This window comes from Aspergillus homomorphus (genome assembly GCF_003184865.1).
Source record: "Aspergillus homomorphus CBS 101889 unplaced genomic scaffold BO97scaffold_31, whole genome shotgun sequence".
Classification (NCBI taxonomy): Eukaryota; Fungi; Ascomycota; class Eurotiomycetes; order Eurotiales; family Aspergillaceae; genus Aspergillus; species Aspergillus homomorphus.
The window spans coordinates 22,451-38,969 of record NW_020291917.1 but is presented as its reverse complement, the minus strand read 5'-3'; the positions used below and the strand labels follow the sequence as shown (position 1 = coordinate 38,969).

At 50.9% G+C, this 16,519-nt stretch overlaps 4 protein-coding genes and 1 non-coding gene across 5 annotated transcripts; 3 read left to right on the top strand and 2 right to left on the bottom strand.

Moving 5' to 3' along the window:
• Positions 1-1,649: 1,649 nt before the first annotated feature.
• BO97DRAFT_471856 (uncharacterized protein) lies at positions 1,650-3,601 on the top strand (the record flags this gene model as incomplete). Its single annotated transcript, XM_025700079.1, has 4 exons — positions 1,650-1,694; positions 1,761-2,092; positions 2,147-2,930; positions 3,037-3,601. The coding sequence occupies 4 exons, from the start codon at positions 1,650-1,652 to the stop codon at positions 3,316-3,318; spliced, it is 1,443 nt and encodes a 480-aa protein (XP_025549290.1). The 3' UTR covers positions 3,319-3,601.
• Positions 3,602-4,370: 769 nt separating this feature from the next.
• On the bottom strand, positions 4,371-5,307 carry BO97DRAFT_444819 (uncharacterized protein; the record flags this gene model as incomplete). The annotated part of the gene is made up of 2 exons (XM_025698494.1): positions 4,371-4,744; positions 5,145-5,307. The coding sequence occupies 2 exons, from the start codon at positions 5,305-5,307 to the stop codon at positions 4,371-4,373; spliced, it is 537 nt and encodes a 178-aa protein (XP_025549289.1).
• Positions 5,308-6,993: 1,686 nt separating this feature from the next.
• Positions 6,994-7,066, top strand: BO97DRAFT_t199. The gene has a single exon. It is a non-coding gene; the product is annotated as a tRNA-Lys (tRNA).
• A 3,241-nt stretch (positions 7,067-10,307) lies between these two features.
• On the top strand, positions 10,308-12,284 carry BO97DRAFT_471855 (FAD-binding oxidoreductase). Its single transcript, XM_025700078.1, has 7 exons — positions 10,308-10,760; positions 10,795-10,813; positions 10,853-11,004; positions 11,061-11,151; positions 11,220-11,553; positions 11,617-11,816; positions 11,902-12,284. The coding sequence occupies exons 1-7, from the start codon at positions 10,476-10,478 to the stop codon at positions 12,180-12,182; spliced, it is 1,362 nt and encodes a 453-aa protein (XP_025549288.1). The 5' UTR covers positions 10,308-10,475; the 3' UTR covers positions 12,183-12,284.
• Positions 12,285-14,819: 2,535 nt separating this feature from the next.
• Positions 14,820-15,966, bottom strand: BO97DRAFT_309635 (isocyanide synthase family protein; the record flags this gene model as incomplete). Its single annotated transcript, XM_025691201.1, has 2 exons — positions 14,820-15,559; positions 15,639-15,966. Coding segments are annotated over 2 exons (1,068 nt in total), but the record flags the coding sequence as incomplete, so codon positions are not given.
• Positions 15,967-16,519: the final 553 nt, after the last annotated feature.

Here is a 16,519-nt window from a genome sequence, read left to right as displayed (position 1 = left end):
TCATCATCTTATCATCGACACTGAAGAGGGTTGGCGTAGGGTCTCGATTTGATCACGGTCGATCAAATAGTTCAAGACTGTAGTGGATTCAGTTGCATAATTTCTCTTTAGTGTGGGGGGGGGAACAGAATCGCTCGCTGCTGATGCGACCGCAGGCTTCGATCATGGTGGGCAGATGTCCTTAGCGATATCTGGCGTTGTCGTATTCATGTCAGACACTTATTAATTAACCACATCAAATCAGATCCCCGGTACAGCTAAGAAAGGTTGTGAATCTTACGTGTCGTGCATCCAGAAATACAATGGACATGGCAAAAATGTGGAGCTTCGGGAATGTCATCGTGATGGGCATAAGGGACAGTTCGCACTAACCCCCAACCCCTGTTAATAACAACCTCATATAGAGCTTCAAGGCACGGACAATGTCGGTCAGGAGATTATCGAAGCCTTGCTCAATGCAGAAAACCCTGGGACTCACGGTGACTGCAGCGACAGCCCAACATTTCTACCGCATCGCATATTCCCATCCCTTCTCCAGTTCAAGGAGACATGTGTAGACTACGACTCAGTCGGCTTCCCCAAGAGAGCGTTCACCGACCAGTACGCAATTATCGGTGGCTTCAACTTCAGCGTGGCTAGTTTGCCAGAGGCATTGTGTAAGTGGCGGTAAAAATCGACAAGCCGAGTTCCGACTGGGTCTTTCCTGATGGCAGCTTCTGGGTTCCGGTTGCTGCTGCATGGATAGTGGGCTGCGTCTAGCAAGGAGCTCAGGGATCGAAATTCGGCGGATGGCGTGGAGGACGGAGTCGACACCGGAGCGTATCAGATTGTGGGGATGCAGGGGGTCTTCGAGGAAGAAAACCCGTAAAGGGCGAATTATAGTGATTGGATCGAGGTGGGTATTGGGAAGACAATGATTAAGGTCTGTGCGGAATTACCCAGAGCTGTCTCAAAGGAGGGCAAGGGGGGAGGAGGAAGTGACCAACGCAGCCTCTGCCATCCAATCTGGCGGTGGCAGGATTACATCAGCTGTCAGTCAATGCCGGTAGGCAATGACCTATGTGGTAAGGTAGTAGTGTAGTTGTGGGAAGTGCCAGACATCTCAAAGATTGCGTTCCTTGGATGAGCCAATCCGATGGGAGCTGATATAGATTCCGGGACGAGCCTTATCATGTGGAACCCAAATCTGTCTCTCGGTACATGACTTCATTTTTCGCACGGCAACGTGTGGGCACTGCGTGTGACAAGACGAAACCCTCGTGCATTGGTTGCATTTCCCCTCTGACTTTATCCTTTCCCGTTGCTTCTCATTTATTTTTTGGGTTTTTTTTTGTCTTTTCATTTTCAGGTGTAGAGGCCCACCGTCGTTGCACATTTTTGAGATAACCTTTGCAACTACGTAGCATGTGAACCAACAATTACTCATATATGAATCTGCTGGACTTGTTCATTTCTGTCCATTTAGTATGTGCTTATATTGCGCGCATCGCGAATCATGGTAAATGACATCACATCGACATTTAAGTAGTTAAACAGCTTGAGTCCATGTGTAGAAGGCATAATGCATAGATAATCTGCAAGACTTTCCTGCCCCTCATATCGTTCATCTCTGCCTACAAACACAATAGATATATGCGACTGTCATGACCATGTTGCTGATATTCCGACTATTTATGGAGCAGTTATGGCCAGACGTGAGCTACTATGTCCGAAGTGCTGCCTCCCCCCCATTATCGCTGATGGAGACTGATATCTCGTAGCTGAGGCCTGCGGATCTGGCTGTCCTAGCTCGTGTTTCACGAGATTTTAACGATCTAGTCAATCCCTACCTTTACCACACCGTACGCTTCCATAGCCCCGGAACTATCAATGTACACGACAACTTGTTGTTGAAGTTGGATACCTTTGGAGACCCGCGATTCTCCAAGATGGGGTATATCAAGCGAGTGATTGTCTCGGGGACATGGTATGAGACATATGCTAGCATCGACTCGCATCTTGCGCCTCACAAGATTCTCTCTCCGGCGGCAAGGATGCTCAGCGCCATCCTCTGTAGCTGCGTTGCCCGCATGCCAAATCTGGAGGAATTCATGTAAGACAAGCACAGGCCCAGCTCGACATAAGAAGACTGATCTCGGATGAACAGTTGGGACATGCAGGTCTCAATGACCCAGCATCTGGTCTCGAATCTTGTCTTGCAGCCGATGCTGCGGGCCCTGCATCTTCGCATGGGCACCGACTGCACGCCGAAACCCTTCTTCCGCCCACCGCTGAAGATGAATCTCTCTGTTCATCTGAACGCCCTGTCCCTCATTCAGATCGACGATATCGAAGTGATGAAATCCGTAGGTAGCGCAATCTCTAGCGCCACGAACCTAGCCCACCTTTCCATCTGGGCGGATGATAACTCCGAGCTCAGCCTCAGCTCCCTATTCGAGAGCTGGCCCATGCAGCTTCCGTCGCAGCTCCACCTGCTCGACCTGCGAGGGTTTGCCGCGCTAGGGGTCACGCCGACTGATTTCTGGGCCACGATGCGACCGGCCAAACTCAGGGAGGTGACCCTGGAACTCGGCGGGCGCTCTCCGGTCACCTCCTTTCAGGATTTCTGGGACGCCGGTTTGGAGGCAGGGCTACGGCCAGTCCACCTGACTACCAACATCGCTGACGACACCATCGAGACCTTTCTGCGCTCCTTCAGTGGTCTGGAGGTATTCCATGTCTCCCCTTCGAAGATCCCAGGTCGTACGGCTGCCTCCGTGTCCCTTCTGGACGCGCTGGAGAAGCAGCATTCGACCACGCTGAGAGTGCTGGGTCTGAACCTGCTCTGCCATGAGACGCGACCTTGCTCCTGCGTGGCGATGCTGCATCTCATCGCCCACTCACTTCCCCTTCTAGAAGAACTTCGCATTCAACAAAACAAGATCGACACGGTAAGCATGTTCCTTTTCCTCCCTACCCCGCCATCATTTCAACGCCAACGACTATCTTCTGGACGCTCAGGACTGATTGAGACCCCTTCTTCTCTGCAACCACTAGCAAGCCATCAAGGCCGCTTTAACCGTACCCAGATTGCGAGTCCTCTACATCGACCGAGGCGACGACGTCCTTGCAACTACGCAGTTCCTATCCATTGCGGAATATTTCCTCGGTGACGGCTACGCGAACCAGTTGAAATACATTGCCTTCGACGGTGGCCCCGCACATAAATACCTGAGACGAGCCAGACGGTTTTCGAACGGGGTGTGTCTCGTGGGATATCTTCCGGACACCACCCTTCTCCATGAAAAGAACTTCGACTGGGTCCGGATACCTTATTGAGTTCATTGCCCTCCCGCATGCAATCGGTCCATATCTGGCTAGTGTTTATGGAACCATGATAAGAGTTTTCAATCACCGGTAGTCGGGATATAATTTCCGCAAATACTGCTGCAGATTCTTTAGGCGTTGGGTTTCTCAGGCCACCTTTTTCTTTTGGGCTTTCTCGCTTTTCCATACGATCCCCAGACAATGTAGCCTAGGCTGAACAATTCTACTTGGTGTATGGAATATCAGGAGCATTTTGGAATGTATAGTAAATAGTATTATGTTTTACCACATTCAGAAGGACATGGTATAAGGACAGCGCGTGAAACAGAAACGCTTGCTACCCGTATCTAAAAGCTCTTATGTATGCGGTAGGAGTCTATGACAGTTCTTAGTAACCAAAATGCTAGCATTCTGTTTTCGCTCGCCTGTTATCATGGGCGCTCGTCACAGAAGAAGATTCGGTCATTTTTGGCTAAATAAAATGCGACCAGACATTGGGCGATACATATGACAAAGTCCGCACTCGACAGGAAGCTAGCCAGATCCAGATTTCAGTGTCTATGTTGACAATACTCACTATGGCTGGGATGCAAAGGATAACAAACAACATCATTTGTCATGCTTCAACTGCCCGAGCCAAGTGCTCTCACTTCTCTTTTCTCCATCCTTATTTGTTTCGTCTTCCATTTTCGTGTCTCTTCGCCTCCCCGTTGCTCCGCTCCAACCCTCGACGGGAGTGAAAGGCCACCACCTTTCTACAGCAATCTCACCTGCGTACTCAACGTTGTAGCGATTTCGGTGGGCAGAGAATGCGATGAGTCGGTCCTGTGGTGCTTTGACGATGGAGGAAACGGTATCCCGGAGACTCCCTCTAGATGGCCCATTGGCCTTGGTCACCAGGTTGGTTGTTGGGTTGCCCCGGGACAGGTTCATCCTTCATATCTCGCTGCGCAACCAAGGGAAGCCGACTGACCGCAAGTTCTCGCCAGAAGTACAGAAGAAACCCAACCGCCAGCCCCAGCCCACGGGGGAAAACACAATTCAGTCTTTCTTGGGGCGCTGGGTCAGGATTGGCCGGGTTGTTTCGGGTCGTTCGATTTCGTATTCTTCCCCTTCTCATCATCCTTCTCTTCTTGGATCATTTCCAGAATCTCCTTTTCCGTGGGGAGGATTGGGTCGTTACCCGGCACCAGCGCGATCAATTCGTTGCGGATCACATCATGGGACTCGTTGTTCCGGATGATGGCCAACGCCGCTTCGATGATCAACGGGTCGGAGACGCGCAGCACGCGGAAGGACTGTTCGAGGAACGCCCGGTAGTACGCGGCTTGCTCCAACGTGTGTATGGCAGTCGTCTTCCGGCGCTTATCGGAGAACTCGTTCACCGTGCAGGTCAGCCCGTGGACGCTGCACGCTGCACACGGGATACCTTGATCAACTGCGTTGCACTGTTTCAGGGGCGGAAAAAGATCTGTTAGAACAGGAATGGAGAGAGACGATGAAGGTGGTAAAAAGGAGAGAAAAAAAAAATAAAAAAAAAAAGGAAGGTAAAGATCTAGAGACAGTGCGATGGTTAAGGTGGGTTCGGGGGAGGGATGAGCGGTAGTTATCTCTCTTTCTTTTTCTGTCCTCTTGTCCTCCTCTATTTCTTGTTTGCCCCTTCGTGATGATCAAGATATTCGGTCTATCTGTATCTGGATGGGGACTGCTTAAATTCGACTAGGAAACCATGACACCGGCTCAGGAGTTTCGATGGGTTGTTGGTGGGTTGAGAAGGCAAATCAATCAGGGCAACGGGAGGGGTCGTGGGCAATGTACTTTCACCCGTCTCTTTTTACACTCTTCGCAAGACATCGGCGCTCTCTTGATTCTCCCCTTCATGTTCTTTGGCAGCGAAGGATCTGGAGGCTCTGGAGGATCAAAGGCTCTTCGTTTGGAAGGTCCGGACGTCGGCTTCGGGGCAAGGGTACGATAAGCAAGCGTGGACCCTTGTTGTGCCATGACTTTTCGGGGGTGGGTGGGATGGATCTCAAAAACAAAGGGGAAGGGTGTGGGGCCAGCAAGATTGAACAGGCCTTTGGGGGTTTGATATTGGGGAGGGCAGTGCGCGATGTATGGCCATAAGAGGCTAAAAAAAGGTGGTAGGAAAAAACAGCGGAGGTGTTGAAAACTCATACGCTATGACACGTCGACGTTGTTACAAAGTTCATTGGGAGTCGGGCTTTGACGGAATCTTTATCCGATGGATTTGATAGGTTACGCGCGTAGCAAAAGTGACGGGCCAGAACAACTGCAGAAAAAAATTCAAAAGAGACAGATTCTCAAGAGTCTTCGCCATGTCGTGATTACCGTCCGCTGGCCCGACAGCTGAGGCTTCGGTAAACTCCTCTTATCATGAGTATTTTGGATATTGTAAAGCAACTTCCTGTTCGCTGTAAGAATAGCTCAGGGGAACCACTGGTTGGCATAAACTCAAATTTCGTGCAGGACCCCAAATTCAGGATGAGCTAAGTTGGCCGTCATCCATGATTCTTCGCAATGCGGTCCAAATAATGCCCTTGGGCCCAAGCACGTGATTTCTCGATTACGACGAGGCGACTGTCGAATGAAATTATCTGTGATATCACCGTCGGCTGTTTGTCTCCTTCGTGCAAATCGAAGAACTGTGAGGGGTATGCAATAGAACAAGATGTCCTGTCGAGCTTTCTTTCCATTTTCGTGCAGGCAAGGGACCCATGAGCATTGCACCCGTCACATTCAACCGTTCAACCGCGGTGAGTATCTCGTTCCCAGCGGTTGTACGTGCTGCATTGGGGGCTCGGGTAGACATCAATTAGACCGGGCCATCCAGCAGGTTTGTCTGCGTCATTCATTGACTCTCAGACTCAACTACATGCAATCAACCTGCTGGGTAGTAAGCTGGGCGTTCTTCCCAATCGTACATCTCGCTCACGCTGGTGCTCAAAACGTAGTAACTCCTGCTCACCCGCCCCCTTCCTCCCATCTTCCCCTTACATGTGACGCATTGAGACGACTGTTGCCATCGAAGGTTCTCCTTTGCCCCCCCCCCTCAGAGAAGAAATCAAAGTCAAAATCAAATCGATTACGCCGCCATTGGTGTCCATCATGCGATAAGGTGAAACTAGTCCCATGGCTTTGATGGGGTGGGATCCGGTCTGGAGGCGCTGTGCAAGATTTAACCTGGGTTGGAATTCTCACCAGGCAGGCACATGCGAGCAGAACTTACCCAATCACACCGTACGGATTAATTTTGTATCGTACCTCAAGGTCGAATAATTTGACGGGGCAAGAAGGGGGTTGAGGAATTATACTTCCAGCGCGGACAAGAGGGGTTATGGGAGGGGGAGGTGGCGTCACCAACAGTCATGAGAGACAAGAGAAAGTTGGCGTGGTTGGTTCCTAGAGGTCGAGAAAGAAGGTCAGATGAGAAGAAACTAGCAAAGCCGGACCTGATCGCATTTGAACCAGATATACTGCAACCGGGAGGATGCATTGCAAGGCTCCGTAGGGCGCGTACACGCAAGAATGACATCGACCATGGGCAAACAGCAAACCCTCTTGCCGGATCCGGTTTTGGCCTCTCCCTTCCGAGCCCGGATGCGGGGCTTTCTTGTCTTTTTGCTTGGGGATATGATGTCAATTCTTAGCATCGTGTTCAACTAATCAGCCGGGCTAGCTCAATCGGCAGAGCGTGAGACTCTTAATCTCAAGGTTGCGGGTTCAACCCCCGCGTTCGGCTTTGTTCTTTTTTTTGGCTCTTGGTTGTTATCATGCTAAGAGAACAGATATGAGCTCTCGGGCACATGAAATAACCTTACTTGATAGAAAATGGCAGGCCAGGCCAAATGATTGCAGCGTTATCCTCAAATCAATCGATCTCTGTGCCCCATGTCTTCATTGTCCGCGGCTACCAGTCGAGCATGACTACTCCTATGAATGGTTTTGCTTCAGGAGAATAATGCCTGGACCTTTAATTAGGGTATTCAGGGCTCTGGCGTTCTTTCTCACATTGGCAGGCACTTCGACAGTCAACGCCCGACTCTCTGCATTAGCAGGATCGTCGGCCCACAACGCATCGGTTTCCGTAGCGCATATAGTACAAGTTGTACTCCGGAGAAGAACCCTTGCAAGGCCAGGGTAGTAAGTCTTTAACAATGCAGATGCAGGGCTGTCTAGCCGTTGATCTGTCGATGTTGCCTCCATGCCAAGATCAGCGAATCTCGGTCAATAGCACTACTCGCACTTGAACGGACCAAGACAGGGTACTGTACGTGGCAGGCGATCTGGAAGATGCCTGCAAGTTCATGTGCATATAACTGCTGACATACACAGCATCATACTGTTCTGCCGTCATGCAGACCTTAGCAAACATTCAATCGACCTCTCTGTCCCCGGGGTCTGCTCACATCGACTGCGCAGCATGTGCATAACAGTACTGCACTGGAAAGACTTTGTTGGGCAACATCGTCGCACCCAAGCCGAAGGTGCTGACGTGCTGTTTTCACTAATCTCGACGCATGTAGACGTAAGCAATAGTTAAGTCTGTCAACCGCGAAGGCGCACAGCCATACTTCCCTCGACGAAGTCCATTCCCAACCATCTGAGCAATTTGAATACACATTCTCAACTCGCTGCCCTCCAAATGCGCTCTGCCTCTTCCGTTTTTCGCCTCGCCATACAATAGTATTCTGATGCCAGTATCGTGTTTCGACGCTCTACGTCTTCGAGACTATCGATGTCTTTGCCTAGACGTCCAATTCCGGCTTTATTCCACTCTTTACCATCTCTTTATCTTGCGTCAGCCGCAGCTTCGACTACGAACCGCAATAATGACGGAGGGGGGTTACATCAAGGTTACATTTCCAAACTTGTATCTATGGGCTAACCGTAGTCAGAAGCATTACTGTGAATGATATGGCTGGAGTTTGTAACACTGCCTCGGTAAGAAGTTGCAAGCAGCATGGCATAGGCTCCTGCACTGTCCGGTTTGCAATATCCATGGACTAATCCGTATCAGGGGTTCACGACAAGTTCCCAACTAGAGGGAAAGTTCTTCTTTAACCAGTATGCCACTGTGGGAATGCGCGGATATGGGCAAGGCTACTAGGGCTTTCTTGATTGCATCTAGTGTGTAATTCATCATGGACAGTTATTTCATGTGGGTAAATGATGTTTGATGCTCGGCCGTTGAGTGCGCTGCATTCATCTGCCTATGAGCAGGGATAACAGGCATCTGAAACTTCAACGGGATGCGCTCTTCCAGAGCCTATGTGTGTATCATATCAATGTGGTGGTGTTCACCTCTTTCACTGGGTCCTTGCTTGGTTTCAATTTAAATGCCAGTAGAAACCCAGCAGGCTGCACGGAATGGGTATATGTTGTTCCGGCGCAAATGGGGTAGAAACAGATAGGGGATTTATACCAAGGGAGAGCTGCCGAGCCAGATCATACGTGTCTAAGATACAAACACACTGACCATTGGCTCATATTGTGCATCGAGGACATCATCACGAACATATTTGTAGGGCTGGGTAATGGTCTTCGAAGTGGATGTGAAACATAAAATTGATGTAAGCGGCAAGACTGTTTGTAGCCATAAGTTAATAAACACGTATAGCAAGCACCTACGACCACAGGGTGTGGAAAACAGGGCTTCCCGTCCGCTCAGCCGTACTTGAGCCACCTATTGAACGCGGCTGACTGGAATATAAGCTTTTTCTCAGTTGCTGCTTTATGGGTGAGCGACGCTAAGACGAAAGGTGAGTGCGGATGATTTGGGGGAAGTTGTCAAGAGCGTGGGTGAGCGAATGGGTGATCAAGCGGGCCAGCAAGGCAATCAAGCAGAACAATTTGAAAGTTAAATAAGGTACTCGACCTAGTTGTCCATTACCTTTTTTTCTGCTCGATATACCCATTCTAAGCAAACAACTTCATAAGTGATCCCATACCGAAAGCCAACATGTCACGTAATCATGCATAAACTCGGGCCCTTCCGAGGAGTAGAGCCGGAAAAGGTTGATGAGCTCCGTAAAATCGGTGAATTATGTCAAAGGCTGAACAGCCGTGGGGCAGTGACTAAAAGGTCTGCAAGAACAGAGTCAAATTGCTTACATGACTATCTAAAACCAGGGATGTTTACACCCCTATTTTTATACCTTTCTGATCTGTTCTTAGGTTATAGGTCTCTAAGGGTATCTTTCACCAACAAACAAAGAATCACCCAGGCATGGGGATATCTAACAATTTCTATCCAATATATCCAGCATGGTCAATCATACTACTTTCTTTCTAGTGTTGATAATCAAAACACTTTATACGGTATATATGGTGTATAGGAATTTTGGTGGGAAACACGACTTTCCGGATGACGGGTCATTTGTGGCTACCGCGCGGGCTAGTAAGACCTCACGGTCTTACTTGTTTAGATTGTGTAGAAGATGTCTGAATATATATTATAAACGAACAGTCAGTATTTTGTTTCTCAGTATACATAAATCATTACTCACGTTGTACTTGAGGACTTGGAATAACCTGGTTACAAGTTTTTGATAGAAGAAGTAGGAAACGGGGTGGAAAAGCGGTGGCGGGCGGTTTCTGGCAGCCGGGTGCTAGGGCCACAAGGGTGACAAGGCATACTAGTCCAGAGTAGATCTCTGTTTGACTACGTATGCAACACTTCCTTTCGAAGTCAAGTACTAGTGGGATGGTCATCCTCCCTTTTTCGCCCCCAACTAGTCTTACATTTGACGTGGGCCGAGGGCTCAGCTGCAGAGGTATCAGTGCTTTAGTGCCCTTAGTGCTTATTGCTCCTAGTGATTGAAGCCATCCACATTTCCCCAAGTGGGGAAAGTGACCGGGCTTTAGTAGTTGTAAGGAACGAAAGAGAGGGGTAAACTTTAATCAAACATCCTTCGTTGAACTTTGGGTGAATCCAGCAACCTTGGATGCACGTATGGGCGCACCTTTCCCCTCCCCCCCTTGGAGGGTAAGATTTTCTCTCTAGATTGAAAAAGTCGACAGGCACACAGAAATCCGGAGAAGAATGGGAAGAGAAGAAAAACCATAGAACTGATTGCCACTACTTTGCCCTCACCAGCCTCAACATCGCAAAAGAAAGGGATTCTCGTTTTACACCTCACCCACCCATCATGGCGGCCACTGCCTTCGACCAGCTACGATCGCTCTTCCCCGAGAACACGAACGATAAGGTGGTGACTCCCATCGACAACGACAGCGACAAGTACCAAGCTGCGGTTTCAAGTCCCTGGTCGCAGACTTGCTGGATCCCCGCAGCAGGGTATATCTACCTGAGTTCCGTTCAGGAACTGATCGAGGCGCTGGCCATCGTGCGAAAGACTGGCACCAAGTTTGCCATCCGCACCACCGGCCACAACCCTAACGCCGGGTTCAGCAGTGCCGACGAGACGGCCGTCGTGCTAAACATCAGCCCAACTTAAATCCAAAGAGCTAGTGACGACCAATGAAGGTGAAAGTGTCGCCCAGTTCGGGGCCGGAAATACCTGAGGCGAGGTCTATGCTTGGCTGGAGGAGCGGGGGTTATCCGCCATTGGGGGGAGGGATCCGCAGGTGGGCTTGGGAGGGTTTCTCTTGGGGGGTGGTATGGGGGCTTTGCCTAATCTGTATGGGCTTGGTGCAGATGGGGTGAGGAACTTTGAGGTGAGTCGGCCAATATTGTGTTCAAAATGCCAGAAATTCACGCTGCAGGCCAATAGGTCCTGCTCGCCGACGGCCGTCTCGTCAACGCCAACGCGAATGAGAACTCCGATCTCTACCGCGCCCTGAAGGGCGGTGGCTCGAATTTTGGTATGTGTCTGGCCAGCATGCCATGCTGTCTGGGGACCTGAGTTGGGGAGTTAAATCGTTGAACACAGGCATCGTGACCCGGTTCGACCTCGCAACCCATCCTCTGATCAATGTCCAATACACGATCAACCTCTACAGCCCTGAAGATCACGTGGCGATCAATCGGGCTACCGTGGCAGTCCAACAGGCCATGGAGGAAGATCCCAAGATTGGGCTGTTCACTACCTTCAACAATGGCTTTGTCGCGGTGGGCTTGCTCTACGGAGACCACCCGGCCGAAGCCCCCAAGGCCTTCGAGCCGTTCCAAACCCTGAAAAGCCTGGTAGCGACGGCGCTGCCTTTTACGAATGGCACGCTCCTGTCGCTCGCCCAGGCTATGGGCCACCCCCAAATAGCCCAGAAGTGAGTATCAGTGGCTGGAAACATACCCCTTTCATTCACTGACGTCGTTGCACATCTACATAGGCGGCGTATCTGCAAAATTAGCACCCAGGTTTCGCACGATCTCTACGAAGAAGTGTTCAAGGCCTGGGGTGAGGTCAGCAAGACTCTCCCGACGGGCGCCGTTCTACATTATACCATTCAGCCATTTGGTAAGGCAGGTGTCCGAGTTGGCAAAGATCGTGGAGAGAACATCATGGGTCATGAAGATGTTCCACAGTGCTGTACGGGTTCCCTCCACTCTCTTCCTTACAAATGCTTGGCATGTCTGAGCATGTGAGCTAATGTAATTTGGTGCAATCCTTATAGGGTGGGTCTTCACCTGTGAGTGGCCTAAGGACGGTAGTGATGATGCCGCGGCGCAGAACGCCATCGAAACCATGTCGGAAACGGTGCAGTCTCTGGCCAAGGCCAGGGGAATCCTCCTAGATTTCAAGTGTATGAGCTTTGCTACCGCCACGCAGGAGGTTCTGGGCAGCTACGGGGCCGAGAATGTCAGGCGGATCCAGGAAGTGGCGGCGAAATATGACCCCGAAGGCGTCTTTCAGAAGCTGCAGAATGGTGGCTTCCTTTTGCGCGACAATATCTAGTTTCTTGTCCCGCATGTGAGCGAGAATCGGGAGGAGGAGGAGGAGGAGGAAAACCCTGATGGTGTCGGATAGCAATGTCGATCTCTTTTATTTTTCTCAGCGTGCAAGTTTAGCAGTAAATGTTAGGCCGCACTAACCCATCCTCTCCCAGCGCATTCTTTCTGGAGAGAAGTTGCGGGGTTAGTTTCGTCGGATTCGTGAAGGGGAGGGAGAGAGAGGGGGGGTGATTATAGAGTAGGAAATAACGCAAGCGGCTGCTTGGGCTGGAATCATACTTTGGAAGTTAGGGCGGTCGTTGAAGGTAGAGATGGGGGTTTCTCACTCGGCGGAGAAAAGAGGATATGCTGCGATTTATAGGGGGTTCTGTAGAGGGAGAAAGAAGCTGATCTGAATACCGACTCAGTGGTTAGGGCTCCTGTCATCGTTCAGCTGGCCCCACTCGGTGCTCAGCGGTTCGGTATTCCCGGCGATCTGCTGCAGGCATACCCGATTTGATCATTCTATGATGGTCAGTGCATGCCCAGGCGGCGCAGAACTGACTCGTCGCTGTATTTATCCACAAGCAGCTGGTGAATGAAGAGAGTAGTGGGTAATATTTAGTCGGATTGAATTCAAGTCACGTTGCAGAGGGATAGATCCCTACGTAACCTTGGCTGATCACTGTGAAATGGCAAACTGACTCATTGTTGAGCTGGCACAGCTGAGATATAAGCATGATTATGGGATGGTACTCAAGTTCTCAACAACTGGCGGAGTAGAAAAGCTGATTTGCATATGTATCGATCCAGATCTCGGACTCCACTCGTGGGCCAGAGCCAATTATCGATGAGGAATAGCTCATCCAATCACGGAGAAGATCGGCTTGCGGAACTCATATCCTTGATCACGTCGGCCCGGGAGTTTAGATATCAGTGGCTGGCAGCAAACACTGTATCTTGAATTGAATTGAATGGAATTGAATCAGACGAGCCGGTCGAACAATCACACCCCTATCACCGCGTAGATCCAGTCTTCAATGCCCCTCCAGGAACCCGCACAGGTCGTAGGCGTGGTAGAAGCAGGGACGATATTAAGGGGAGGAAGTGGAACGTTACGAGTATATGTACTGTGCAGATCTAGCCAGGGCAGAGAAAGCACCAACCGACGAAGCCAGCAGCCAATGGATTTATCTGTGGCAGAAGATATTTCCTTGCTGTGTTAGCAGATGTCGGATGATGGATAAAGTGGTCCCTACGAAGACTTCGTGGCTTTTAGTGCGTAAATGAGCAGATTTGAGTGGATTTAAATTAATCAAGAGTTAGTCGAATCTATCCCAATCAGGCCATGTCTTCCACCAGCCCAGGGCTGGTACGTTAATGCTCCAGATTTGTTCTGATGGTGGTAGATTGACGACTCCCTAATTGGCCCATGCACCCACCCCCATACTTTTACTCAGATATCTGATAGTGCTTGTAGACATCATCTATTATGGGATTCGGTGCTTTCGCCAGGGCTGAATGTTGTGAGACTCGCTCACAAGCCCTGAATAGACTAGGCGTCAAGCGATGACAACCACACTAATTTTTTGAGGTGATCAGAATATTCGGGGTGACTGTCTGCGAGCCACAGCACCAATGCTTTTCCACGCATCGTGGCGAAGTCACTCTAGATAAACAGCCTCCCTCATAAGACACAATTCTGCGATCTCCATTACACAAAAGACGCGTGACTCTACAATCGCGAAGAATGAGCCAGAGGGGACTGTTGTGTCAAATATTCACTCGCGCGCGGTCTGCCACCATAGCGAAACTTAGACCTAGCCAGTGCTTTTGCACTCTATGTATTCGTACTTCTTGCTTTCGCTTCGTGACTTGCAATCAAGATCCTGTCGATAAATATGGAATAATAACAATGGCGGATTCGGACAACAGCTGACGAGCGATTCCTGAGCGTCAGGCTGTCATGGCACAGTAAGAACAGTGCAAGGGAGTGTAATCCAGCGACTACATAAATAGACTGGTACGTACTATAGGAAAGCTAAGAGTGGATTGATGCTATATATACTACATACAACATGTTGTTCAGATCGTCTTCGTGGCATTGATATTACGTATTAGCTGAGTCATTTGAGATGCATGGAAGCTGAATGTGAAATATATAACGACAGGAAGTGAATAGTACACCAATCCATTTTAACCAAATAAGCACATATCCCGTCTCAAAGCATTGCAATATTGTTTTATGTCCAGCCGGGGAGTGATCTCGTCATGTACGCTCACCAGAACAGAAGCCCAACGTCGGTTGTGTCCCATTCCCATTGATACGGAATATGGTCATTGAGGACCCAATGCCCGATCGCAAGGTATTGTCACCCAAAATATTATCCAGCCCAGGTGTTCAGGAAACCCCAACAGCTTTGCGCTGAAAGTCGAGATATCGCTGCAGCCTTCGCACATAAGTCCAACCCCACCATATGCTTCTTCTCGACTCTGTTGTCGCCACCTTTGTTCCTTCAACCGAGGGCGTGATGCTGAAGGTATCGGTGGCCGGGGACATCGGAGAGTCCAGACCAGTCACGACCAGCTCAATCGCCGACTTCGTCTCTGTCGTTGTTGTCGCCGTCGTCGTCGGTTCACCAACCACCACCTCCGCCCAGCTGAGCGCAAAGTAACCCCCCTGGCCGGCCGCCGCATCGCCAGTGACCCATTCCCCGCGCACCTGACCGCTTGACAGGCCCTCACGGACGACCTTGGTTTTCGTTACGAATATCCCCTCGTGCCCCGCGATCTGAAATACGCAGTTATGCCAGGGCGTGGGGATGTGGAGCAGGTGCGGAGAGGCGTCGCCGAACTCCCCGAGGCTGGCGAGCTCGTTGATCCGGCTGACCACGCGGGTCGTGGCGCGGTCGAAGAGGCAGATCCCAAACTTGGGCCCGCTGTTCGGGTGGGAGTGGATGGACAGCCGCAGGAAATGCGGCAGGAACATCTCCGTCATGTTCGAGTAGGCCTGGTTGCGCAGGATCATCTCGAAGGCCAGCTTCTCAGACAGTTTCTTGCGCTGCGAGCGCGAGAGCGCCACCGCGGCCGCGTGCTCCTCCAGGTCTTCGAGCATGAACCGCGCGAACCCCCGGTACAGCGCCAGCACGCCCGTATCCTGGTTGAGGATCTGCTTGCGCAGGCTGTCGGAGTTGGATCCGCACATGTGCATCAACATCTGCCGGCAGAGCTCGGACTCGTCAGTCAATTTGGTACGGATGTGATGTGGCACTGCTGGGAGGTTTAGGTTATGGCCCGCCTGTCCACCTTCCAGCAGGTCGGGTAGAGACAAAAAGCTGATGCGTTTAGAGTCGCTGTCGCCGATGGCGCGGTTCAGGTTGTGTAGCTGCACGCCGTACTGGTCTACCTGGGTGTCGTTGACGCCGACTACAGGCATATTTAGTACGTATCCGCTGGAGGTACAGCGAGGGTGAAGACCTACTGCAGTCGCTGAAGACGTGGCCGTCACTGATAATGCAGAGATATGCCCCAGGCTCGTATATGTCCTGCAAACGACCCAGCACCCGGTGCAGCCGACGCAGAGCCAGCTCCTCGCCCCGGTCCGGGCCCACGCCGCCCACCTTGTTGAGGTTCGATGATTTGCAGGGAAAGGCGGGTAGACACATTACGAAGGGGAGCTGACGCGCTGTGAAAAACGAGATGGTCTTATGCATCGCGGCCCGCCCAACCGCGTCCCACTGCGAACCGGGGGGCTGGAATAGTAGCTCTTGCTCGAAGACCTCGACTAGGCGATTGGCAATAGCCTCCCCGTTGCAGCAGACCCGCTTGGTCAGCTCAGCGCCATACCGACTCAGGTGGTTGAGCAGTAATCGAGCAAAGACCTCGTCCGACTTTGGGCATGAGGAGTCGCGCACCACCACGCCCAGAACCCCCTGCTGTCTCTGCAGCTCATAGATCGAGTTGCGCCCTCCATCTTCCCACACGGAAGACAGAACACGCCACGAGCTTGGCTCCTGCGTCGCGAAGACTGGCTGTAGCTTGGACCACGCCTCCTTCAAGCAGACGTTATCATTACCATAGCCGAACGATTGGATGAGGCTACCTTCGCCAGTGCGAATGTAACTGGCAATAGCCCGGATATAAAAAGAACTACCGTCCATTCGAACAGAGGTAGAGGATTGAAGATAGAAGAAGATTCCGGGCTGCAAGGCAAGAAGGGAAGAAAGGGAATATAAACAGAGTCTAAACGCACGCTCGGATGGCGCTTCAGAATGCCCTTACTTGCACGGAAAGACCTGGGGGACTATATAACTCGCTAATGCATGGATTCTTCACTCGGTCTTCTTGGGAGGTATTGTATAC

Bases quoted from the DNA above. Each gene is read 5' to 3' on its own strand.
- BO97DRAFT_471855 (XM_025700078.1), top strand. From the start codon at position 10,476: ATGGCGGCCACTGCCTTCGACCAGCTACGATCGCTCTTCCCCGAGAAC. The intron at 11,554-11,616 runs GTGAGTATCAGT...ACATCTACATAG, and splicing joins CACCCCCAAATAGCCCAGAA to GCGGCGTATCTGCAAAATTA. The intron at 11,817-11,901 runs GTACGGGTTCCC...CAATCCTTATAG, and splicing joins TGAAGATGTTCCACAGTGCT to GGTGGGTCTTCACCTGTGAG.